This window comes from Xyrauchen texanus, chromosome 17 (assembly GCF_025860055.1).
Source record: "Xyrauchen texanus isolate HMW12.3.18 chromosome 17, RBS_HiC_50CHRs, whole genome shotgun sequence".
In the NCBI taxonomy this organism is placed as follows: Eukaryota; Metazoa; Chordata; class Actinopteri; order Cypriniformes; family Catostomidae; genus Xyrauchen; species Xyrauchen texanus.
The window spans coordinates 15,622,786-15,649,737 of record NC_068292.1 but is presented as its reverse complement, the minus strand read 5'-3'; the positions used below and the strand labels follow the sequence as shown (position 1 = coordinate 15,649,737).

Genomic DNA, 26,952 nt, shown 5'->3' with positions numbered 1-26,952 from the left:
GTCCTACGCGCGACTCCTCATTTCAAATAATCTTACATTCATCTTACATTTTCCAGGACTGGGCTCGCAGTCATCTTAAACAATAACAAGTGTAATTTCTGTAAGTCATTGTTAAGGTACTGACACATTTTTTCTATTCCATACAACAACAAACCGAACGACACGGGGTCTAGTTTGCCAGAAGGCGGCAGAATATGGTGTGTGTGTGTGGAGTTTTTATGTCTCGCGCACTTATGGAGTGACGCCATCTTTCCCTGTGTGCTGGTGCTGCGCGAGCCCGGATTCCTCTCACTCACTCTCAGCAGGAGCTGCCGCGCGCTGCGGGTCATTCCCTGACATTTTCTCAACGGATTGTCGCCTTTATTCGTGTTGAAGTATTGGCTAGCGAACACGGAATATACAGCTTTTGACACAGGTAAATGTTGTGGGCAGATCAAATCTGTGGTTGGTTATTTCATGGCATGTTTTGACGGTCTTGCCGCAGCTGTGGGAAATGAGGAGGTGATCAGGCAGTGGACACATTACTCCAAACATCGCGGCCGCATTCCACCTACATTTACACATAGAAGCGCAAACGTGTCAGACGGTAATGTTCGACACGTTTGAATGATCAGAAACTGTGTTTAAAGCTCCGACGAAGACATTTAAGTGTCTTTGCTGCTAATTGGTTAGCATTTTAATTGCTGGGAAAATGTTCTGTGGAGACTGTAATATATCATCTAGTTCAACTGGAAATATGTTTCGTTTTACATAAATGGTGGCGTTTTGTTTTCTCTTTACTCTTTATTTCGTACATTTAAACATCTCAAGTTGTTTTGTTTTGCCGTTATCTGCCTTGGGTTTGTTTAACTGAGGCTGTAGATGGAAAGTTAGTCTATGGTAAACTAATGCAGTCTTCTAGTTGACTTTTCAGCCCAATTTGACCATTTACAACAAAACCACTAAAATGTTTAGTGTTCTTTTGCGGTTTGATAATTAACTTTCGTGCCACTTTCAATCTGATTTCGTTTTTAACTTGGTTGTCTAATGTTACCAACTGTATCACTTAAGAGTTATAAACCCTAATGATGCGAGGACACTCGTGTTTTAATTGTAGATACTGTGAATATGATCCATATTAAAGTGTCTTTGTAAGAAACAAACAAAGGCATTTAAAGTGTTTGGCCGTTGAGAGGAAGTCGAGGAGGAGCTTGAGTGAAATCTGACTCTGTTGGAGCTGTTGATGGGGGTGGGGACCGTCGGGCTCAATGCGCGCACACGGGTGCATACCCAAAAACCCTATGTTCCATACCATAATAACCCTTCACTTTTTTTAAGATTATACCCAACTGACTCATGCTTTAATACAGCATACACCTCTGATATTTCTGCCAAGCTGTGTGCGTTTGCTGGTCAGATTCGGTAAGTGACATTATTGCATTCATATTGCAAATGACCGTATCCTGGACAACCTCTTAGTGTTTGGTATATTTACTTTTAATTGTGTAGGTTAATGATTAGTGGTAAAGGCTTGATGTTTTTAGCTCAACATAAAATGCCACGACTACCCCAGGCTTTGCTAATGATTCACTTTGCGTAAAAAGTATTCCAAACATATGTGCATTTCACTCCACCTATGTCCTACCATGCAATTGAGTGCTCGAGAGTGAAAAAAAAAAAAATACATCAGGCATTACATTGTTTTATTTAATCCCTGTCTATTGTGTCTGCTCCTAAATTTCATATCCGTCAGTTTACAAAGTCTGTTTTATGAGAAGATTTTGGAATATTGTCAATATTTAGGAATACCGAAATAAAATGACAATTTTAACTTGTTACTTCAGTCAAGGTGAAGCTCAAATGTAGTTTTCAAGAAGCATTACCACACATTGGTCAAATTATGTACCCTCATTTAGTTAATCTGTGCTATTAGGACACTGTTTTTACACTTTGCATTTCTGAGTCCTTGGAATGGAGGTTCTCAGTATTTATGGCATGTTTGCATCTGAATTAATCATTTCGTTTGCACAGTGGCTGTAGTGTGTTTTATTATATGAATCAGGTATGTGAAGTCAAAATGCAATGAGAACAGCCAAATTTATGACATGCATATGTGTGCAGACTTGGGCTGTTAGCTCTCATCACAAGTGACTCATTTGGACAGATTTGTTGTACAGAATGTTAGTGGGATCTTGCAACTGAGACAATCTTTTCAGATACTGCACACAATAGGCTGATTTCTGAAATCTAATTCGGGTGTTGAAATCACTACCTAAGCTGCATACACTCTTGGTCACAACAGGCACTTAGTCCAAGCCATTGGGGTGATATTTAAATTCACATGCTGTCTGATTGCCAAGGATTACAAACAAATGCCTCCAGTCTTCTCACGCCTCATTGGGTTTCATTGGAGGAGTCTGTCTTTCAGTATGGAAGGGGCACAGTGTTTGGAAGAACTTTTGGTTGGTGGTCTTTTGCCTTTTTGTCTGTTTTTCTATCAACTTTTACTTTGGGGTTTTCAAGCAATATACAAGCTGTATGCGCATTTAGGCTAACTTATTTTATTATTAATGTTGGAGCTCCAGCCAGGGTGGATGAAGTGGAAAATCGACAGAACAACAAGAGGTTCAGTCCAGGCTATTGTTTTTAGCTGGCTTGTGCTGCAGGAGTTTGTCTTTCCTGAGAATGCTGACTCTGAAATTCTAGTTGAGCTAACGTATGCATAACATAGATGTGTGTGCCAAGCTCCAAGTCAGACTGGGACCATAAGTAACAAGTGCTTATTTACTGCTCATTGTTAGTAACATCATCAATAGAAGTATATATGGTACATATCTCTCTCTACTGTTTTTTTTCCAATGTGACCAACTGCACCCATGTTCAAATCTGTAGAAGAACTAACACGTTTCAAATTGGTGTCTGATCTTGGCCAGGCAGTGAAAACAAACACATTTTACTAGGGTTGTGTTTTTCCATGCCTGAGCCAGTCTGTCTGTGAAATAAGTACACTAGTGAGGGCAGCTAATTTAACAGCTCACCCTCAACTTGTGCTCTTCACGATTCTAGTCTCACACAGACCATTTAGCTGGTTTTATAACCCAGCGATGGACCACTCATAGTGAAAATTGACCATCATCTACAATCAATGTGACCTCATCATTGACCCTGACTAACCTGCAGTTGTTTGTTAGGCTTATTTCCACGATTCTTCTCAGTTTACTGGGAGCGAGAGGACTGTTAAGTGTAGCCGGTGTGGGGGATTTCTTGAAGGCATAGGCTCAGTTGCCACCTCGTGTTTTGTGCAAATGAGCAGAAATACTAGATGGGGGTTAAGGCCTGTATGCTGCTGGTTGTATCTCCACAATTGTCTCCAGATGTTGGGAGTCTGAGACTTAAGCATCTGGCTGACTGCTCTGAAACTTTCGGCATCCCCAAGCAGAGGGCCACAGCAGCATTGTGTTTTACACATCCCTTTATCAAACACACTATACATGCTCTGCATTAACAATACTGACAGCTGCATGCTAGAGGAGAGCTGTCCACGTTATTGGCATATATGCAAGAGATGACCAGGTAGTTTTGATTGCATTGGAAGTGGAGTGAAATATGCTTCTCGTTTGCTGCATTGGGACTGAGAGATTTGTTTTCATATCCTTTGAGTCAGTTCTGTTATCATCCTGGAACTGGCTTATTTTGGCACCTGGTTTGTGTTGGTCCATGTGAGAATTCCATTTGTAAAACAAAGGCATTCAAAGAATGCTAACATTCAGCACCATTGCAACACCGCTATTCAACCAGCAGCGCTAAATGGTACAGCACAACCAGTGTAGACAGATTTACGATCCAAATGACTTGAGTCAGTTCTTTCGAATCTATACTGTAAAACATATAGCGCATTCGGTGTTGCTTGATTCTCAAACTATTTACTCTTAGGAGCCATTTTTTTAATCGACAGAACAAAATTTACGGAGTAACCAGTGCAGTCCGATTCCATGTCAAATGACCCTAAACCAATTCTTTGTAATCTTCACAGCAAAACATACAGCTCTACCTCCAGAACGAATCACTCCTATCAGCTGGTCTTTTTGGTGAAGGAACAACTTAATGAACCACAAGTCATTAATTCTGTGATGTAGGATTTTTGGACCTGATGCTGATAGCGGCTTGGATGGTAATTTTCGTCTTGGGCCTGGATAACACAACAGCTTTGTTTTTCAAAAACAATTTCAAATGTGCACTCGTCAGACCAAAAAACACAGTTCCACTGTTTGCTTTCATCTAAGATGAGACAGAGCCCAGAGAAGTCGGCAGCGCTTCTGGACAGTGTTGATGTGGGGCTTCTGCTTTGCATAGTAAAGTCTTAACTTGCGGATGCAGCGATGAGTGGTGTTGACTAGTAAAGGTTTACTAAAGTTATCCCAATCCCATGTTCATGATATCCATGACAGATGAATTATGTTTAAGACAGTGATGTCTGAGGGATCAGAGATCACACACATTCAGAACTCTTAACTATATTGTGCACTGTAGAGGGTGAAATGCCCAAAATCCTTTCAGTTTGTTTTTGGTGAACGTTGTTCTTAAAGTGCTGGATTATTTGCTGAAGCAGCTGTCAGCAAATTGACAAGTCTTGAACTATTCTTGCTCTTGAAGGACTAGGTTGTTTTTGGAGGCACCTTACACAGTGTAAAGTACTATTACATGATTGTCTCACCTGTTTAACATCTCCAGTTTCACATCACCTTGTTATTTCAACTCGTCAAATTGTTATTAGTCTTAAATTTCCCCTGTGTCAACTTGTTTTGAGTTTGCTGCAATAAATTGATTTGAAATTACTGTACATAAATAAATGAAATTCACTAGGTAAAACATCATCATATGTGTAGTTGTGGTGCTTTTAATATAGCAAAGGGTGAATATAATTGACAAATCACTCATTTTTGTTTGTCATTTTGCATACTGTCCCAACTTTTTCGGGAATGGATATTTAACATTTATTTCAAAAAGTAAATAATTTATTATTATTAGTATCATAATTTGTTTACAAATTACAACAATATTTATGTTGACTGGGTTCCAAAAAATAACTGTGTGAATGGAAAGTGGACTGACATCTTACAACTAAAGTGAACAAAATAATTTAAAGTACAGATATACGAAAATAAATGCAAAGAAAAATGGACCCCTTTCTACTGAAGACTTTCACAGCAATTACAGTTAATTTTGCTGCTACATTATCCAGTAGACTAGTTAAAGTTTTTCTAATGTGTATTTAGAGGTTTGTTTCTTTACATATGAAAAGAGCACTCCCAATTAGTATCACAGAGTGTGGTATAGAATAGATATTCTAAACTGATTCTGAAAGAATCAACACTGGTGTCAGATGGGGATCGGTATTGGACAATACTGAGGTTTCTGATATCAGAATTGGAACAAAATAAAAAAATTGTTATTGGTGCATCTTTGGTCTCTTCTGCTGTTGTTTCAAGAAATTTTATTGACAAAGTTCCAGACAATGGCTCTATGTGTGTTCCAGGAGCTTTTTACAGTGCATGTCATTGAAAGAGATGGTAAGTGTATCCCTCACAGCCTTTTTTTCCTTCCTTTCAAAAATCAAAGATGGCAATACTGTGAATAAGGTCTGTGTACTTGAGGTTTGTGAGACTTAAATCATAGTAATTTCTGTATGTTATGACTGTGTGCAGTCACTATGAGTTTGTTGTAATTTGTGGAATTCGTAAAAAGTAATAAATAACTTTAAAGTTTTCGCTAACACTTTTTGCAAGAATATGTACTAGTGTTGTCACGGTACCAAAATTTCAGTAGTCGGTACCAATACCATTGAAATTTCACGGTACTCGATACCATTTTCGGTACCATAGCAAAAACAGGTTACTAAATAACACTCTTTTATTAACAAAGTTAACAAAACATTAGCAGCAGAACTAAGAACAGAAATATGCCATTGAGCAACACTTTAATTTAAATATATTATTTTTGAATTCTAACAAAATTGTACAATGTATGCTTAAAGTATTTTTGAACACTTATATAAGATTTGCTTCAACTTTTGCAAAAGTTTTTACCAAGTACTAAATAAATAAATAAACAAGCATACAATAGAATGAATAAAAAAACAATTTCCAAACTAATGTGCAAAGTGCTCTCTTATTAATAAAGCTGCATATTGCCATTTTCTTGTCTCTCTCAGCCGGGTGCAGTTTCAGTCTCTCCCCTTAGATCGGGACATTCACGCAACTTATTGAAGAGGCGCTTGCCACCCAGAGAAATGCCAGTTTCTGAGTTTATAGTTATTAGCATGATCTGCTTCTGTATTATTTGAACTTTAATAAAGCTATAACTGAATAAATATCTGCATTTGTAATGCCGGGATGTTTTTGTTAAACATTTTTAAACCTGCTCCACTTATTCCACAACGAGACTGCTTCTGAATTGAAATTTTTTTTATACTTCCCTAATACTTTGGGATCTACATAAAATGAAGCTGTGAAAGTTTAGAGTGCATCTGGACTGTGATCTGTGTAATTGTTCCTTTCCTCAGTCAAGTGTGAACTGCAGTGCTGCTCTCGCGCGTCATTACAGTTTAATATGATTTAATTTTTCGTTAAATGAGTTCAAACGGCTATTTGACAATGGCAATTTTTCTTGTAATTTTTTTATTTTCGACTTTGCCGATAATGTCGACTAATCGTTTCAGCCCTAATGCAAATGATATTATGCTTTTAAACTAACCTGCTTTGGTTGCTTGAATAAATCCAGTTGTCTGTCTTTCAGGTGCTTTATTAAATTTGTGTTATCTCCTTTTGTCAGAAAATTGCGAAAGCAGCGTTTAAAAATAGGTTTTTGCTGATCTATGATGTTTCCAAACCTGGCTTTTTCCGCTTTTCTTTTCGACAAGATTCAGATGAGACTCCGCAGCAGCTTTTCTTGTCATCATCTTTTGCTTGTGAGTGTTTAAAAGTTCCCTACGCTGCATGGGTACTGGGTAGACCTGGTACTCGGTACTCCCGGTACCATCAGAAATTCTGGTATCATAAAAATGTTTTAGTTTCAGTACCGACTTGGTACCGGAGTACCGGTATTTTTGAAAACACTAATATGTTCTACCTGGAGCTTTTTTTTGTCAAATTGATACGTTGTGATTAAACTAAGTGAACAACTTTTTGTTGACAATGGTAAACTGGGAATTTAGGTATTTCTGACTTCTTGAGTACTCTAGGGGCAATGACATGTACATAACTGTGTATATATAAGAAGCCGCAATGCTCCATATTGTTGTTGCTGTGATGATTCGTGACGCCTTCCATTCAATTCACCATTCAACTGGGGAAATTGCAACAGAATGACTAGGTCAGACTTCTAACTTGGAAACTCATGCAGAAATCTTCAACACCCATTTTGTCAAGATGGCAGGTGCGTGTTAAATTACGCAAACATTTCTGGACCCATGGCAGGGAGGTTTACAGTCAGTGACTAACATTCTCTCTTTTTTTTTTTTTTTTTTTAAATAATATCCATTAACGAGTAAAAGTTCTTACATTTTAAATGATGATAAAATGTGCGTGGCAAACGTTTTGCAGAGACTGGTGTTCAAAACACGCTTAATTACTCTTTGATTATCATAACGATAGCATCGCAGCGTCGTATATCATCAGTTTGGTTTCTATGAAACATCTCTGACAATCAATGTACCCCTCAAATTCGCAACGTAATCAATTTCAAAATTAAAAATAAGCTCCCTCCTTTGACACATTTGTATTTAGTTTTCAGGTAACGGTCACTGAATTTAATTAAGTGAAGTCACATCATGCTTGATCACCATCGATCATCGTTTTCCTGATCGATCATTGCTGCCACGTCCGAGGACCCGAGTACACGTGCACATCCCTAGTATGAGATTCTTGATTCTTTCCTGACTTGTTTTTTAAGGGGCATTATTTGTGTATAATTGAAGTTTTTCTATAAAACACTGTGAATATTGTTTAGCGTTTACTTGGCCTAATTCAGCACCTGAACTGAAGAGGCTGCTTTCAAAAGCAAAATCCAGACAAACGTGAGCGAGCAAGACTTTAGAGTCAAATGTACAGGGAAATCTATTTTTCTCAGACTAATTGACCGATCCTTTCTGTGTCAAACTTTGTTTACTTTTTTGTCCATGGTGAGGACAAAAACATCACTTCAGTGTTGACTTAAGCTGAGTGACTTTTACATGCTGCAGCATGTTTGTGCTTTGGAAGACTTGATTGACTGTTTCGCTAGCAGACACAGAGACATCGGCAGCCAGGTTGGGTCTCAATGTAACATGAGATTGTAGGAGCATTTCTGCGAGGAGCTGCATTCTGCCTACTGACTCAGAGAAGGGTTTTCCATGCCTGAATAATGGGGGAAGAGTCAGGGCCTGTGTTATGGAAATTCTGGAGGAGGCCTCACAAAAGGGAAAGGAGACTGGGGGCCCCCAGACGGAGCTGCTGAATTCTATATCGCTTCAGTAGGTGTTAACTGCTGATGTTGATAGGCAATCAGCTAAGAATGTCACACGCATATTGATGCTAAAGATTGTGGGGTTTCTAAATAAGCACATAATAGAAATTTGTATCTTTAGCACCCCTTTTGCTAGGATATGTGTTAAAAATCCTCGTGGCTTGGGAGGAGGAGATTGTGGTTGAACATTTGAAGTGACTTTTATCATGCTTCTGTTTGACTTAGTAGAATAATATTTTAATTCCCCCTCCAAATATGTTTATTTTTGCAAATCCTTACATTTTGATACATTTACAATTATACTTTAAAAGTTTAGTGTGCCTTTTTGGAACAACTTAAATTTAACGATACTGTTCTACTGAAATATTGATTATCTGATTCATGCACACTCTTGATAGAATGGAGAAATGGCTACAGAAACTTCCCAAATCCCTGAGTTCTCAGTGTTTATTTTTCGTACTGTTTATTGTTCATCATGGCCCTTTCCGGAGTGTATCATTAGGTACTTGCAGATAATAACAGCGGTTGTGTGTAATGTGGCACATCCTGTCACATTCATCCCAGCTGCAGTCAGGTTAGAAAGCCAGAGTATTCAGTCAGAACACTGAGGCTTGTGTGTTCTGAACGCTGCACTTCTCTGGAATGTGTTTGAGAGTGTTTGACCAGTGTATGACTAAGAGTTGGCATGGAGAATGTAAAATTAACCATGCTGCTGTGTGTCTCTTTCAGATTAGGAAGCTGTGCTTGGCTCTGAGAGAACCATGGCGACCCAATGTAAGTTTTGCTGTTTGCAACATTTCTGCTTTACTTCTGCTATAGTCTACATAAAGGCAAAATGCCTTTTTAGAAAATCAAAATATTAAGTAGCTACACCACTACTGTATTTTCCAGAATATAAGTCTTTTTTTTTTCATCATCAGAAAGGTCCTGCGACTTAAAGTCAGAAGTCAGTTATTTACACAATTTATACATTATTAATGTCGGTCGGTCAAACATGCTACACCCCAAATCCCATACACATAAACACAAACATGAAAACATCAGTCATAGAGATGGTAGTAGCGTTTTAAGGAACCCTATACAAAGTACCACCTTTATACAGCCAGTTTAAATATTGTCAAATCATAACATTTTAATAAATGCTAGAACAATTAAAGTGATAGTTCACCCAAAAATGTATATTCTCTCATTTACTCACCCTTGTGCTATCCCAGCTGTATTTGACTTTTTCCTCAGCAGAACACAACAAAGACTTTTAGAAAAATATTTCAGCTATTTGGTCCATACAATGCAAGTTGCTCATTTTGATGCTCCAAAAAGCACACAATGGCAGAATAAAAGTAGTCCATGTGACTCCAGTGTTTTAATCCATATTTTCAGAAGTGAGAAACAGATCAATATTTAAGTCTTTTTATTTTTTGTTTTGTCCTAACACTTTGTCCAGTAAGGGGCAATATGCATGAAGAGCGTGAATCACCAAAAACAAAAGAATGTGAAAGTTAAACTGGAGATTGACTGAGCAGGGTGGAGAATTTGTATTCATAAAATCATTATTTACTCTCCCTTATGCTATCCCAGGTGCGTTTGACTTTCTTCACCAGAACACATTTGAAGAAAATTAGAAAAATATCTTTGCTCAGAAGGTCTTTAAAATGCAAGTAAATTTAGATTTCTCTTTTATAAGCTCCGAAAATCAGACAGTCAGCATAAATGTCATTGATACGACATCAGCGGTTAAATTAATGTCTTCCAAAGCAAAAAAAGCACTTTTGGTGCAAAAAAGATGCATATTTAAGTACTTTAATCTAAATCTTTCTTCCGGTCAGAAGCAGTATGCACGTGTGATGTAATCACATTAGCATTTGAAACACGTGAGAACTTAGGAATGTATGTCACAGCTGGAACAGCAGCGCAGTTTACAAATGAGAAAGAGAAACGCTTTACAGTATCTTGGTATTTTTATTTTTTTGGTTTAGATCTGTATTTATCTGTCTTTCAATGGTGCATTTTTGTGCTTATCCTGGATGTCTAAACAGAGTGAAGAACGTTAGATCACGTCCACATCATTGCAACGCAAATACATCACACTAGAGACTGTGCTCCACCCTCTCGTGAAGCCTACCAAAATCATTGGATTACAAGTACTTAAATATAGATCCCTTTTCATTCCAAAAGCGATCGTGTCACTTTAGAAGACATTAATTTAACTGCTGGACTCGTATTAATGATGTATATGCTGACTGTCTGTTAATTTTGGAGCTTCAAGCTTCACTTGCATTTTAAGGACCTACTGAGCTTAGATATTTTTCTTCAAATGCGTTTTGGTGAAGAAAGAGTCATACACACTTGGGATATCACGAGGGTGAGTAAATGAGAATTAAAATATTTGGCTGCACAATCCCTTTAATGAATGAAAAGAATACAGGCACATTGTTTCACTCACAGACTAAAAGCTGTTTATTTGTATGCAGCATATTTAAATATGTATGTTATTTACAGTTTGGCTTATTTGTTGCGTTTTATTTTTTTTTCACGACACAAACAGAATATGAAAACTTTACATTATTACTTTGAATAAATGCTCCTGATTAAAACAAGGTCAAATATAGCTTATGATGTAGATCCTGAGGTAATCTTCACTGAGCAGGTCTGACATGTTGGCCATCTAAAGGGAATTCGAGTGGCTGCTCCCGGGTTCTAGTGCCTGCCGTATGCAAACTCTGTCAGTGTGACTTATACAGAGATGTGACTTATCTGATTTATTCGCTCAACAATGCTAATTTGACCAGGTGCGACTTCTTCAATTCAGGTGTGACATTATATCTGGAAAATTCAGTAATTGGTTTTATTTACACTTTCCACTTAATTGGTTATCAGTTCTTTAATATCAGGTTTACTGATTAAATTAGAACTAACCCAAAGCAAAGATGAACATGCATAGCAGAAAACAAATTGTGCAAAGTTTTAGATTCCAAAATGTTTAACATTTTAAATTAAATTTAGTTATGAGCCTTGTGCTGTATATTGCCAAAGGATTTAAGTTAAATATTTTTTTTTGTTGACTGCAATAACGATTTAATTATTAGCGACTCATCCATATAATTTATACCTAATTGATGTCGGCCGGTCAAACACGCATGGTTACACAGACGGTAGTGGCATTTAAGTAGCATATTCTGAGTATTTTGCCTATTCTAAATATTTTATGTGGCCAGTTTAAATATTCTGTCCACCATAACATGATTGTGCTAAAAAACAGCATTACCTGTAATATAGGTCAGCAACTAATGATTACTTTGATAATCCATTCATCTTCAAATATTTATTTGATAAATCGATTAATCTGATAAATTATTATCTAAATTATTCATTAAAAACAAACTATTAAAGGCATAACAATTCACTCATCTCACGATTCGGATCGAGTAACGATACAGTTCTTTTTAAAACTTAACAAAATGTACTGTTTATGTGTTAAATTATCCATTAGAAATGGAATGGGACTAAAAATCAGCCCAGCTCAGGGCTGTGTTGAGACCAAAATAGAAATATTAATTCTGCTTGGCTGAAAATAATGAATTGTGTTATTATTAGTGCTGTCAGTCAATTAAATTTAATCACATGCTTTTTCAAAATCAATTGCCATTAATCGCAGATTTTAAAAGTGCTGACATTTGTATATACAGCCCTGGAAAAAATTAAGAGACCACTGCAAAATTATCTGTTTCTATGGATTTAGGAATGTTTTTGAGTAAAAAAAAAAAAATTGTTTCTATAAAGTACTGACAGCATTTCACCCATATTCCCAAAAAAATATTGTCATTTAGAGCAATTGTTTGCAGAAAATTACAGCTGGTCAATATAACAAAAAAAAAAGCAGTGTTTTCAGACCATAAATAATGCAAAGTAAACCAGTTCGTAGGGAAGAGTTCGGAAATCAGTATTTGGTGGAATAATCCTGATTTTCAATCACAGCTTTCATGCGTCTTGGCATGCTCTCTACCAGTCTTTCACATTGCTGTTGGGTGACTTTATGCCACTCCTGGTGCAAAAATTCAAGCAGCTCTGCTTTGATTGTTGACTTGTGGCCATCCGTCTTACTGTTGATCACATTCCAGAGGTTTTCAATGGGGTTTTCGGAGCTTCTCTGTGCACAAATTCTTTGTTGATTTATTACAAATTTTATTGATGCGTTGTTACAGCACTTCTGTACTCAAAGATCACTGTCACATGCAACTCCCCACATCCTCTAAAAATTAAGTTTCATCAGTAAAAACATTTAGTCAGTGAACCAGATAATTAGTGCATTGCAAACAGGGTTGCAAAGTTCAGAAATATCCTTGATCGACAGTTGTTAACATTTAGAGATGCTCTAGTCAGGATTTTTACCAATACCAATTTCCGATTTTCATGTCATCTGATCCGCCGATACTGTAACATTTTTTCAGGAGCTTTGTCATAACGGGTTATATGTAAACTATAGCCTGTATTGATCCATTTTATGTAATCTGTATATGGATGTGGTGATCTCATTATGTAATGTCTCTTCATGGGCAGCTGATCTGATGGAGCTGGATATGGCTATGGAGCCAGACCGCAAGGCTGCAGTCAGTCATTGGCAGCAGCAGTCATACCTGGATTCAGGTATCCACTCTGGGGCCACCACAACTGCCCCATCCCTGAGTGGCAAGGGCAACCCAGAGGAAGAGGATGTAGATAATCAAGTGCTGTACGAGTGGGAGCAGGGCTTTAACCAGTCCTTCAACCAGGAGCAGGTAGCAGGTATGTTATGCATTTCTATTCCAGCATCTTATGTGTTTATTTGAGAACAACTAATATGGGAACAAGAACTGATCGGAAGAATAAAAATAAACGTAAATAATGAGATGCATTATTATAATAAAAAAAAATTACAAATCCTAGAATAGAACAGAAAATGCATATTACACTTACATCATACATATTTAAACTATTCGCTCACACGGATCATGGGCAAGACGTGACACTAAGATAATTGCTTTTTTGTTGTTCTGGCTGGCTTGTTTGTCTTTATTTTATATCATCACTGCTTTATTCATAGATATAACAGATCTGAAGTCATTTACATTTACTGTGCATAATTCAAAGGCATTTGCTTGATATGCTGCTAATGGACTGTGCTGTGGTTCTTTAAAGATATTGATGGTCAGTACGCCATGACCAGAGCACAGAGAGTCCGGGCGGCCATGTTCCCCGAGACTCTGGACGAGGGCATGCAAATCCCCTCCACACAGTTCGATTCTAACCACCCCACAAACGTCCAGCGCCTGGCAGAACCCTCACAGATGCTCAAACACGCCGTGGTCAACCTCATTAACTATCAGGATGATGCAGAGCTGGCCACACGCGCCATTCCAGAGCTCACCAAACTACTGAACGATGAAGATCAGGTGCGGAATGGAGACCGATTGCTAAAAGCTACCCGTGTTGTGACATTCAGTCAGACTTTGTTAACTTCTCATTTTCTCTTTGTCAGGTGGTGGTAAATAAGGCAGCTGTAATGGTGCACCAGCTTTCTAAGAAAGAGGCCTCTCGTCACGCCATCATGCGATCTCCGCAGATGGTATCGGCCATTGTGAGGACCATGCAGAACACCAATGACGTTGAGACAGCCCGCTGTACCTCCGGCACCCTGCACAACCTCTCCCACCACAGAGAAGGCCTGCTCGCCATCTTCAAATCGGGAGGCATCCCTGCCCTTGTGAAGATGCTTGGGTTGGTTCTCCTTCAAGCTATATCAGTCTTTAAAGGGATAGTTCACCAGAAAGTGAAAATTGTCACCATTTACTCACCCTCATGTTGTTCCAAATGTGTAAGACTTTCTTCTGTGGGACACAAAGGGAGTCTTTGGAATAAAAAGTTGTGATAAACTATCCTTTAAGTAGACAAATACACAGCTTTTCCATTTTATTCAGGGAAGTGAACATCAGTTTTGAAGTCAAACGGAGATCTGTTGTGTGTGCGCGTGCTGAAGGTTGAATCCCATTATTTGCCTCTAGTTTGACACTAATTAAAATTACTGTGGTCTCCTCAGCTCCCCTGTGGACTCAGTACTGTTTTATGCGATCACAACTCTACACAACCTGCTACTGCATCAGGAAGGAGCAAAGATGGCAGTCCGTCTGGCCGGAGGTTTGCAGAAAATGGTGGCCTTGTTGAACAAAACAAATGTCAAATTCCTCGCGATCACGACAGACTGTCTTCAGATTCTGGCATACGGCAATCAGGAAAGCAAAGTAAGAAACCTCAAGACTTTCAGTTTGTGCTCAGAGGCAGAATCATCTAAAATAGGCACAACAGGGGGTTTAGAGTTCTTGGCCAACTGCTCGCATGTTTACTGAGTGATTTCAAAACTGCATTATATTATGTCACTCATCGCTGATCTGCATCTCTGCTATTTTTTTAATTGTTTTGACGTTGTCTTTTGTGCTTCCATCGTGTTCTGAACTGAGCTGTATTACTTTGATGTAAGCTAAAATATTCAGACAATGTGGCAATGTTCCCATGGTCATGGAAAACATGGAAATATCAGGAGATTTCAAAATTGTGATTTCCAGCCCTGGAAAAGTCATTGAAATTAAAGACAGTTCTTCGACTTTTTAGGATTTGTTTTCAATGTTTTTGTTCTAATTAGGCTCTGCTCCAAAATATTTAATTTGCTAGAAATTGCTCTCTGTGAGTGCAATGTACAGTGTTGTGCAGGACTACAAAACCTGCAATTTGTTATGTAAATAGCAAAGTCTTGGACAAATCACGAAAATTAATTACTTACAAAAAAGCACAGAAATTTGTTACATGATTTATTTTATGTCACAAAGACCAAGGACACTGTATACAAACATAAACTGATTTGAGCTGTGCTTCATGCACTACATTGAACAGGACTTTAATCTGATGTAAAATAAATCACATAATTTGCCTTTATTTCCAGCTTATCATTCTGGCGAGCGGAGGCCCACAGGCTCTGGTCAACATCATGAGGACCTACACCTATGAGAAACTGTTGTGGACCAACAGTCGAGTGCTCAAAGTCCTTTCTGTTTGCTCTAGTAACAAACCTGCCATTGTTGAAGCTGGTGCGTTGACTTACATGGACAAGCAAAAATGTCAAAAGCTACAAATAAGTTTTCACTATTTTATTACAGGAGTGAATGAATACAAGCTGTGTGTGTGTTTTCAGGTGGCATGCAAGCACTCGGCCTTCACCTCACAGATCCCAGCCAGCGACTGGTACAGAACTGCTTATGGACTTTAAGGAATCTTTCAGATGCCGCCACCAAACAGGTACAGATGTGTCTTGCACTCGTTTCCCTCAGCTCTTTTACACTGTCTTCTGTTCTTCCTACATGAGCCCTCTCTTTCTGTCTCCCCATTGTTTCCATGGAGAAGACGTCTTTAGCAGAAGTAGATGTGCAGGTAACAGTCATTCCTGCCTTTGTCCGTGACAAGTGGTTGGGGGCTGTAGTCAGCACTAACCCCCACACAGTTAGGACATCAAATTGTGAAAGAACAGTGTCGATAGAGCATGAACAGTTGCTACATTTGGTTGTAATGCCTGTGCTATGTGTACATTTCACCCAGCTGTTTTTGTGAATTTTTAAACATCTCTGGGATATTTAGCATTTCTGTTAAGATTCACTCATGGTAGGCTTACAACCTCATGTAACTTGTCGTAAAATCTTACGAATGGCTGTGACTGGTGTTGTGCAGGACTACAAAACCTGCAATTTGTAATAGTGATTGACCGATATGGGTTTTTTTTTATTGGCCAATGCCGATATCAAGAGAGCAGTGACTGGCCGATACAATGCCGATATATCACACGATTTAATACAGTAAATAACATAAACATAAAATTGCTAAAAAAATTATAAACTCTTGTTTAGCACCAAATTTACTTAATTTCACACTAAACTTTAACTTAAGCAAAACAAAATATTGTATGTTAAATGGTAGATAGCGGTTTCTTCTGATTTTCTGTGTAGTCATAAATTTTAGTTATATGCACATGATGAAATGTGTGTATATATATATATATATATATATATATATATATATATATATATATATATATATATATATATATATATATATATATATATATATATATATATTAGGAAGAAGGAAATAACAGTACAGAGTAGACCAGCAACCATGAATGGCATGTCTACGTTAGCAATCACGTTTAAAAAAAATAAAATAAATACTGAATCAAACAAATTGTACATACTGTGCATAGTGAATAAGACATTTACTTAAAGCACACGCAAAACGCTTTTACTTTGAAACTTGCACTTGCTCATGCTTGGATTGTCACAGACGGACTGTCATGATTTGTGTATCAGAGGAACTTTTGATCCTTATCCTGAAGTTTTGATTCTGGCTGATAGAATACGTACTTCAGAGGAAGATTTTAGATAAGTGCTTGACGGGAAAAAACACTGGATTTTTGTGAGGTTCATGAATCTGTTTAAACGAGATATGTGCATATTTGCAGATGGTAAGTCTGCAAATTAAATAATTAGTTTTATTGATATTTGCCTTTTTTTTTCATTAGACAAGTTGCAGGGAATTGTTGAGGAGAGAGAGGGAGAATGAAACAGGCGAGCACATTAAAATTATGTGCTCAAACGCATCTGCCATGGCTCTGATATGCGGACCATTTAAATTACACTGGTCTATTATTGTAGTAACATGATGCCACATATCAACAAAACTAACTGTGACTGGTCATTTACATGTTTCTGTTGCTTCACTTGCAAGCAGACGATTCTCAGCGCCTTCAAGGAACAAATCGGCCAAACAGGAAAATGTATCGGCCTCTGCGATATATCGGTCGACCACTAATATGTAATTGTCAATTCTGGGTTGAATAAAGTATCATGTCTCAACTTTGGGTTCTTCTGGTCTGCAGGAGGGCATGGAGGGTCTGTTGGGCACCCTGGTCCAGTTGCTCGGATCCGATGACATTAACGTGGTGACATGTGCCGCTGGAATCCTGTCCAACCTCACATGCAACAACTACAAGAACAAGATGATGGTGTGCCAAGTAGGTGGCATCGAGGCACTGGTGCGCACTGTTCTGCGTGCCGCTGACCGGGAGGACATCACAGAGCCTGCTATCTGCGCTCTCCGTCACCTCACATCCAGACACCAGGATGCAGAGATGGCCCAGAATGCAGTGCGGCTGCATTATGGACTACCTGTAGTAGTCAAACTACTCCATCCTCCCTCACATTGGCCTCTCATTAAGGTAATTATCCACCAATCAGAAGAGTTTTGTACTGTAAGTTACTGGCTTCCATTTTGCCTGAACTTGCATTTTCAGTAGTCAGCAGACTAAAAACATGATGTTAGGGAAAGGTTTTAAAGTTATTTTTAGAAGTTATTGTTTTAAAAAAATGTTAAATGGCTGTATTGTTTCCCAGGCCACAGTCGGACTGATCCGTAACTTGGCGCTATGTCCCGCCAACCACGCCCCACTGAGAGAGCAGGGTGCCATTCCCCGCCTGGTGCAGCTTCTGGTCCGTGCTCATCAGGATACTCAGAGACGCACCTCCATGGGTGGAACACAACAGCAGTTTGTGGTGAGTCATTAGCAGAACAGACAGGCTCTCCCTGTCTCAATTTTTCATATTTGAAATGAAATGTTCAGGCCTGAGTTAATGTTCTCTTGATCGACTTGAATGTGAAAGGCAACTTAAGCCAGCAAGATGAACATCTGTGACATTATAGTATCCATGACTAAATCATAAGTTAAACTTTTATAATTGAGTAGTTTATGGGCTACTGGCTTGGTTTTCACACATGCTGTGTGTTGCAGGAGGGAGTGCGTATGGAGGAGATTGTGGAGGGCTGCACTGGAGCACTGCACATTCTAGCCAGAGACATTCACAACAGAATTGTCATCAGAGGACTCAATACTATTCCTCTTTTTGTTCAGGTCAGTTACTGTGAGCTCACATGCTCTTGATTAGTCTGTTTCCAAACTGTCCATCTTTTATCTCCAGTTGATGTGATTTTCCTGGCAGACTGATTTAGAGTCATGATGCCATAAATGGTTGATGTTCATATAAGTTGTAGTCAACCATGCTGATTAATGGGCCAATTAATATTTGGCCATTTTGAGCTTATCTGCATTTGCCTACTTTGTGACAGTTTCAAAACTGTTTTCATTAGTGTAATTTAATTTTGCTGTCATTAAATTGTACATGTCAGCATTATATTGGCCATTGATCACCCTGCTCTCAATAAAGATATCACCAATGGCCATTGGAACAACCCATACTGGTTGATCACTAGTTCAGAATTGTAAATCTGTTATCAGTAACCTTGTACATATGTCACCAATTCCTGCAAAATTGAGATTACTCTCCCTTTCTGTCATGCTGCAGTTGCTGTATTCTCCGATCGAGAACATCCAGCGTGTAGCTGCAGGTGTGTTGTGTGAGCTGGCTCAGGATAAGGAGGCAGCTGAGGCCATCGAGGCAGAGGGAGCCACCGCTCCCCTCACAGAGCTCCTCCACTCCAGAAACGAGGGTGTTGGTGAGTGTGTGCTCTCCCTCTTAAAAATCTGCGTATGAACTGACTGGCACAGAATAATGCAGAAAGACATCAATTAAATATAAATAATGGCAGCACTGTGTCACTGCCTCTCAGATGTCTCAACATAACGTTTGGAGAAACAAGTTAAACTTGCACAGGAATAAACCGGAAAAAGCAAGTGTGAATACAAAACCATGCAGATTTTGTATTTAATTTTTTCACCCACAATGCTATTTCCTTCACTGATTTCCACTGGAGGCAGTGGCTCGGTTGAATTTTTACTCTTTTACACTAACAGCGCTATCTCTCACCCACAGCCACATACGCTGCTGCAGTTCTGTTCCGCATGTCTGAGGATAAGCCCCAGGACTACAAGAAACGACTGTCTGTGGAGCTCACCAGCTCTCTGTTCAGAACTGAGCCCATGACCTGGAATGAGGTATGAGGGCTCATCTTGGCTAAATCAACTCTAGCACAAAGCCCTGCTATAGATTAAGGCTACAAATTATCAGCACCTAATGAAATCTGTTATGACCAATATTGATATATTTGTATACAGCAGGTAAAATAAGTATTGAACACATCAAAAACATTTTCAGTAAATATATCTCCAAAGGTGCTATTGACATGAAATTTTCACCAGATGTTGGTAACAACCAAAGTAATCCATACATACAAAGAAACCAAAACAAATGAGCTCAGCAAATTAAGTTGTGTAATAATGTGAAATGACACAGGGAAAAAGTATTGAACACATGAAGGGAGGTGCAAAAAGGCATGGAAAGCCAAGACAACAGCTGAAAACTATCAGTAATTAAAAAGCAATCCAGCCCCTTGTCAGTGCAAATTAATATCAGCTGGTTCAGTCCCAACTGATGGCCTACAAAAAGGTCTCATTGCCAAGGTGTCACAAGACACATCTCATGATGGGTAAAAGCAAAGAGCTGTCAAGACCTTCACAACCTAATTGTTGCAAAACATAACGATGGCATTGGTTATAGGCACATTTCTAAGCTTCTGAATGTTCCAATGAGCACTGTTGGGGGGCCATAATATGGAAGTGGAAAGACAATAATTTCACCATAAATTTACCTCGACCAGGTGCTCCTCGCAAGATTTCTGACAGAGGAGTGAAAAGAATAATCAGAGTTATCCAAGAGCCAAGAACCACTTGTGTAGAGCTTCAAAAAGACCTGCTATTAGCAGGTAATGTTGTCTCAAAGAAAGCAGTAAGTAATGCACTCCACCGCCATGGCCTGAATGCACTCCATTGCTGAAAATTGCTGTTTAAAGTAAAAAATCTGCTGCCATCTACCATGATGATGAAGATTAAACGAGGGTAGACATTTCAACAAGACAATGATCCCAAACACGCAGCCAAGGAAACTCTGAATTGGTTTCAAAGAAAGAAAATAAAGCTGCTAGAATGGCCCAGCCAATCACCTGTCTTAAATCCCATTGAAAATCTATGGAAAGAACTGAAGATCAAGATTCATAGAAGAGACCCATGGAACCTTCAAGATTTGAAGACTGTTTGTGTGGAAGAATGGGCCAAAATCAAACCAGACCAATGCATGCGACTAGTTTCTCCATACAGGAGGTGTATTGAAGCTGTAATTACCAACAAAGGCTTTTGTACAAGGTATTAAATGAATATTTATGAAGCGTTTTCAATACTTTTTCCCTGTGTCATTTCACATTATTACACAACTTAATTTGCTGAGCTCATTTGTTTTGGTTTCTTTATATATGGATTACTTTGGTTGTTACCAACATCTGTTGAAAATTTCATGTCAATAGCACCTTTGGAAATATATTTACTGAAAAAAAATGTTGACGAGTTAAATACTTATTTCACCCGCTGTATTTACTTGGCAGATACTTCTTAAAAACAAAGCATTATGGTTTATATGAGCCTGAAACAGACAATTTATTATTTTTATTTTCAAATTTGAGTGAAAAATTCAATTTTCGTCCGGTAGCCACAAAATTAATGATTTTAACGATACAAGTAGGGCTGGGCATTATGAAGGGTATATACCATGCAATGTAGAAATGTCAAACAGTAGAGATTCTGTTATCGTTTTTATACTGTGGTATATCCACAACACTGGATTATCAAAAAGTTATTTTGATGTGGTTTATTTATATGCTTGTGTGTTTGGGTTAAATTTTCTAGCACAAATATCAATATAGTGATAAATACCATTACCATAAAATATTTTTGTCATACCGCCCACCCCTAGCCTCAAGCACTTGAAAAGTTTCAGAACTGATCTGATAAAAGCTCATGTTGCTAATTTATGCAGAATTAGAGGCTGAAGTGAACAAGTTTCTCATCATGATCATGTTCTTATGCGGCTGTTTGCAGACTGGAGATCTGGGGTTGGATATTGGCGCACAGGGAGAGCCTCTGGGCTACAGACAGGACGGTAAGTTCATTAACGTAACAGATGAGCAGAGCTCTCAATATCAGAGTGTGATACTCACTAATCCACTGCTTCAGCCTGCACCCACCAAACCAAGGGCAAAACACTGCTTGAATTGGGTCACATCACATGCTGTGTGTTCTCTGGTCTTGTTGGACTGAGGTTGTGTTGTTGTGAGCTGCGTGTGTTAATGTGCTTCCTCTAACATGTGTGCTCCCCCTTCCACTTCTCCTCCACTCTTATTCACTCCCCTCGTCTGCAGACCCAAGCTACCGCTCCTTCCATTCTGGAGGTTATGGGCAGGATGCCATGGGCATGGATCCCATGATGGAGCATGAGATGGGCGGGCACCACCCCGGCCCTGATTACCCAGTAGAAGGCCTGCCCGACCTTGGCCACGCCCAGGACCTGATTGACGGCCTACCACCAGGCGACAGCAATCAGCTGGCCTGGTTTGATACTGATCTGTAAATACAATGACTTTTTAGGTGAGGCACAATGCTGAAACATGCACTTGACATGAATGGCTGGTTGCATTTGATCTGTGCTGACTGCACTGTGTGTGGGGGATTTGAAAAGCAGGAGTAAAGCACGCTAGTTGCAGAACTAATCTGAACTGCATTCTGAATATGTGGGTAAAGCCATTGCAATCCTGTTTGTGTGTTTGTCTTATTTTAATCTGCCCCCCCTCTCTCTTTTCTCTCTGCTGCAGCTGTATCGTCTGATCTGAATGAACCTGCATTGTGATTTTGGCCTGTAGAGTTGCTGAGCGGGCTCAAGAGAGTGGGCTAGTTTCTCTGAAAGTGCCTGACACACTAATACAAGCTGAGTTTCCTATGGGAACACATGGAAGTAAAACTTTTGTTTTGGTCAAAGTTGGTCAGAATTTGGTGTGATTGACAGAAGAAAGCCCAAAAAGCAAATCCTAAGATGGAATTTTCAACCTTAGCCTTGCCTGTAATTTTATTACTTTTATTTTTAAAAGGATATTTCGGTCTGTAATGGTACTTGCTTGCTTTATGATACTTGTATTTTATTTTGCAGAACTTTGTATTCCTTTTCAGCTGCCTCTCTCATAGTGTTGAGTTATAGTAGTAATGATCCATGGAGATTATCAAGTTTATGGTGTAGAACACTAATTAATCAGTTGAATTGTATTCTGATCAAATGTAACATTGTGTAGCTTTTGTATAAAACCAAGAATTGGAGAAGTCCAAATATCTGCTCTCTTGCTTTAATAAATCACAAATGTTCAAAAGAGTTTGCAATCAGTTGGGGCCAGTTTTGTTTTCATTTTTAATATTATTATTTTTATTTTTTTGATGGTAGCTTTAGAAAGGTTTTGAAAAGAACCCCTAATTATTGTAGCCTGTGATGTCAGTGGGAGGCTTGGTTATGACCTGGCTAAACAATAAAATGGACTTAAATTTAAATGTCATTTGTGGACTATTTTTCTAAAAATGACTAAATACATACAAGGTGCACATTAACAAATTATGAAAGATACTGGTTGATGCAAGTTGTTTCTAGGGTTAATGAGGGGTTACTAAAAAAGCATTTTTCTGGGTTTAGAGAGTATAAATTACAATAAATTTTACTGTACAAATTGTGAAATTATTACTTTAGGAGTTTCAGATACAAATATCACATAAGTGCAAATCTATGCATTAAATACCAGGAAAGAAGTGCAGTTTCGTGGAGTCAGATTTGTTCAATGCTTTTAAAAATTTCTGCAGCTAGTGATTCCACTGTCATGTCTGAATGGGTCCTGGAAAAGAGAAACGTTTCAATTGATTTGCAAGTGGTTGAAAAACTGAACCTTTTCAAAACACCTTTTTCAATTAGTATGACCGTTCATTTGTCTAACTCAGTAATCCAAACAATGACACGCGCATCAGAATACCAATTACTTAGACTGACCATGATATTAAGGATATCATGAAATGGGAACAGATTACTCATTATGGGTAAATGCATTAAACATGAAGTGCATTAGCTTATAGTCAAAAGTTTTTCACAATGGTTGTTTACTTCATAAATATGGTAATTAGAGAGCAATGCTAAGCGCAGACCTGCTTAAAGATTTGTCTCCATATATTAAAGATGAAGACACTAAAATTTCACCCAAAATTAATTACTAATTTTAAAAAAGTTAACATTAAATGTTTTTTTTTTTTTTCACAATAAGACCAGAAAAGTGCATTAAAAATGCTAACGTGGTTACTATTATGTTGACACTGCAATATAAAGTATTGTGGCCGTAACACTTGGTTTAATAGATACCAACACAACACAAACATTTTTTTTTTCCCAAAGAGCCTTCTGAAGTGTAAATATACAGGAATCTGGTATATGTTTAGCTCATGGCTAGTGGTGTAGTCTTTCAGGTATTCATTGTTTTCAATAGTTTATCTCTGCCAAAAACCCAATGTTGCTGAAGCTTTGCCTCCCAAGCTTGGCTGAGAAACTTCAAAGGGATGCCTTTTCATTTCAACAGAAGAAAGGGAGGGGTCTTGCTGCCAGGAGCAGCCACAATAGGCCTGTATCAGTCTACGGGTGAGGCTGAAGCTCGAGAAGGCTTTAATCAGAGGCCTACTCCTTGGCATCTGACATGAATGGATCAAAGTGAAAGGTCATACTGAGAGACCTGACCAGCGGCTCGAGGTAGAGGCTAAAGTTGAGTTGAGTGGACTCTATTGGAGCTGGAATTACTGTGACTGCTGGCACCAGACTTGCTCTCCAATGGGTCCTCACCCATGGGTTTATGATACACTCATTCCAATTACAGGGCCTCGAAAGAGACCTGCATTTTTCTTCACTACCTCCCCAAGTCAGGAGTGGTAATTTGCACGCCTGCTGCCTTCCTCGTATGTGGTAGCCATTTCTCAGGCTCCCTCTCCGGAGTCTAACCCTGATTCCCTTTAACCAGTGGTCACCATGGTAGGTGCCTAAAGCACCAACAAAAGCTGATAGTGAAGACAATTGAATGAGTCGTCGCTGCCGCGGAGGTCATGCGATCGGCCCATGGTTAACTAGAGTCACCGAAGCGGATGCGAGACCCGTCCCAGATGTGTTTTGGGTCTGATAAATGCATGTATTCCCCGCGACCCCCGAAGGGGTTCAGTGCTCGTTTGTATGTATTAGCTCTGGAATTGCCACAGTTATCCAAGTACGTGGGGGGCGATCAAAGGAACCATAACTGATTTAATGAGCCATTTGCAGTTTCACTATACAGTCTGTGTGCACATAGACCTGCATATGTTACTGGCAGGATCAACCAGGTAGCCAACATGACCGACGAGCATGATCTGGGGTCCTACACATGGGTCTCGCACCCTCCGCCCGGGGTGGGTTCGGGGGATGCACGGCTGTTCAAAGGGGCACATGGTGTACTGTCCTCCTGTTCTGTTCAAGGATGGCCCTTGAGCGTTGTTACCGGGAAAGATGCATTTCATGGGGAGGCGTGGGAGATGGAGCCCCCCAAGCGCCCTCATTGTTCCAGCTGAGGCCACTGTACACGTGTCTACGACGTAGTCTCACAAGGAGGGTTTTCCGTAGTCTCACCTCTCTGCTGAACCCCCGCACACCGGCATCCAGTCGCAGGGGTCATTCGGACCAGAGGCTAATGGGAGTGACCTAGCCGGGGCCGACAAAGGCCCTGGAGAAACAGCAACTCTCAAATACACCTCTGCGTGAGCTCCAAGTGGTACGAGGTGCTGCTTCATGCCCGCTGAAGTGCACCCTCTTGGGCGGTATGGTGGAGGGCCTGGTTAGAACAACCTCTCCTGTAAAAACCTCAAATTCATCCAGGCCCAACGAAATTGCTTCAAGCCAAAGGGCACCACCCTCCTCGGCTTCAGTCGCCATCAGTTAAGGCCTGGAGAAACAGCTGCTCCCGACTTCAGTTTCACTCAAACCCACTATTTTACTGACCATCCAGGAGGCTCAGGCATGCATTCAAGCAGAGGGTAGTCACGCTCCCCGGCTTCAGTGGATGAGGGCTACTGGCTTTCGAGGCTCTAGACTCGAATATCTTACCTACTAGGCAGCGGCAATTTCTGCAGCACGTTAACCAGGATCTGACCCTCTGAAGATCCCCAACAGGAGCTGCCAACTGCACTCATCTGTATGGGAAGAGGATGAAATTAATTAAATCAGATCACACAGACTGGCTTACAGATAACACAGCAGAGTTATTACTATTTTGAATTTAGTTTCTATTTCTATTTTATTTTCAATCCTTACAATTTAGTTTAGTTTTTTTGGTTGTCACTAACTGTTTGTTTAGTTTATCTTTAGTATTTAAGGCCTACCAAAGTTATTGTTAACTGATATTTAAATATGTTTAACACTTTAACATTTCTCTGAGCTGTCAAAGGTCATGTTTACACTAAAACATTTGCCGTTTGAAAACACATTGATCTTGCTACGTTTAAATCTCTTATTCACCAGACTGATCTTGCAATGAAATCGGAAACCGTAGGATGACTTTTCTTTAGATAAAATCAGTCTGTACTTGCTGAAATCTGAAACACCTTTTCATGTTTAATGATTTTAATGTTTTGTGAACTTTATGATATCATTTATGCTTTAGTTTTCGCTAAGAATTATCTCACTTCAATTCAGACTCTAACAACGTGTCAGCCAGAAACAGTTTAAAAGCTCCAAATTAAGTTATTTAAAGACAAGCCACACTTTCAAAACAGGCTAAAAATAGCAGGAAGAGTAACCCATCCGACACTCGAGGTCTTTGCTTGTGATTTGATGTGTCTGTTTTTAGAGTTAGCTCTCCACATTTCAGTCTGACAGAGCCCATTACAATGTGATCTCTGTGACGCTTACAGATGAGATGCTTTATTTGAGTGAATGAGGGTCAGTGAAACCATATTCGATGAACAGCACAGACACTCCATCTTTTTAAGAGCCCACAGTGAACCCAACCTTCACATGCTAGGAGATACATACCGCTCACTGTGATATACCGCACACAGTCATATTTACACACACAGATGCAGTGGAAAAAATGTTAATACTTGAATGTGTGACATAAAAGGTAATTTTATGAGAAGTCAGATAAGAATTCAACAAATTAAAATAAGGTTGAGGAAAATGCAAAATCACCTCTCAAAATGTTAACTTTGGAAAAAAGTATTACGGAGAACTAGTGATGGGGAAGAAATAAAAGTAGCAATGCTACTAACTTAACTACATTTTTCAATAGCGTGACTAGTGTTTTTCCAGTAACAAGCTATTTTTTTATTTTTTAAGTAGTGGTGGTGTGTGAAAAAATGCTACATCACTATATTTGGTCCCACTGTTTGACTGAACAAGCAGAGGCAAAAATCAGACATACTCCCAATAGTAGCTTTTCATATTAGCAAATCAATTAATTCAAACAAGAAATTAAATGCACTGTGAGCAATACAATTACTCAACAGTAAACAATACACATGGTAAA

General features: G+C 39.0%; 1 protein-coding gene and 1 pseudogene across 3 annotated transcripts; one reads left to right on the top strand and one right to left on the bottom strand.

Annotated features, from left to right (window-relative positions):
* The first annotated feature begins 248 nt into the window (after positions 1-248).
* Positions 249-22,921, top strand: LOC127657981 (catenin beta-1). 3 transcript variants are annotated; one of them, XM_052147023.1, is made up of 16 exons: positions 249-415; positions 9,211-9,255; positions 13,039-13,263; positions 13,657-13,910; positions 13,997-14,235; positions 14,555-14,756; positions 15,452-15,596; positions 15,701-15,804; positions 17,435-17,773; positions 17,949-18,107; positions 18,344-18,463; positions 18,915-19,065; positions 19,383-19,504; positions 21,437-21,497; positions 21,757-21,982; positions 22,207-22,921. In XM_052147023.1, the coding sequence occupies exons 2-15, from the start codon at positions 9,243-9,245 to the stop codon at positions 21,963-21,965; spliced, it is 2,343 nt and encodes a 780-aa protein (XP_052002983.1). In that variant the 5' UTR covers positions 249-415; positions 9,211-9,242; the 3' UTR covers positions 21,966-21,982; positions 22,207-22,921. The 3 variants fall into 3 exon arrangements, with proteins under 3 accessions (XP_052002983.1, XP_052002986.1, XP_052002985.1); XM_052147025.1 differs by lacking the exon at positions 249-415 and adding an exon at positions 1,170-1,401; XM_052147026.1 differs by lacking the exon at positions 21,757-21,982.
* A 274-nt stretch (positions 22,922-23,195) lies between these two features.
* The window catches only part of LOC127657621 (serine/threonine-protein kinase ULK4-like), a 287,951-nt pseudogene continuing 284,194 nt past the window's right edge, over positions 23,196-26,952 (bottom strand).

Bases quoted from the DNA above. Each gene is read 5' to 3' on its own strand.
- LOC127657981 (XM_052147023.1), top strand. The intron at 17,774-17,948 runs GTAATTATCCAC...ATTGTTTCCCAG, and splicing joins CACATTGGCCTCTCATTAAG to GCCACAGTCGGACTGATCCG. The intron at 19,505-21,436 runs GTATGAGGGCTC...GGCTGTTTGCAG, and splicing joins AGCCCATGACCTGGAATGAG to ACTGGAGATCTGGGGTTGGA.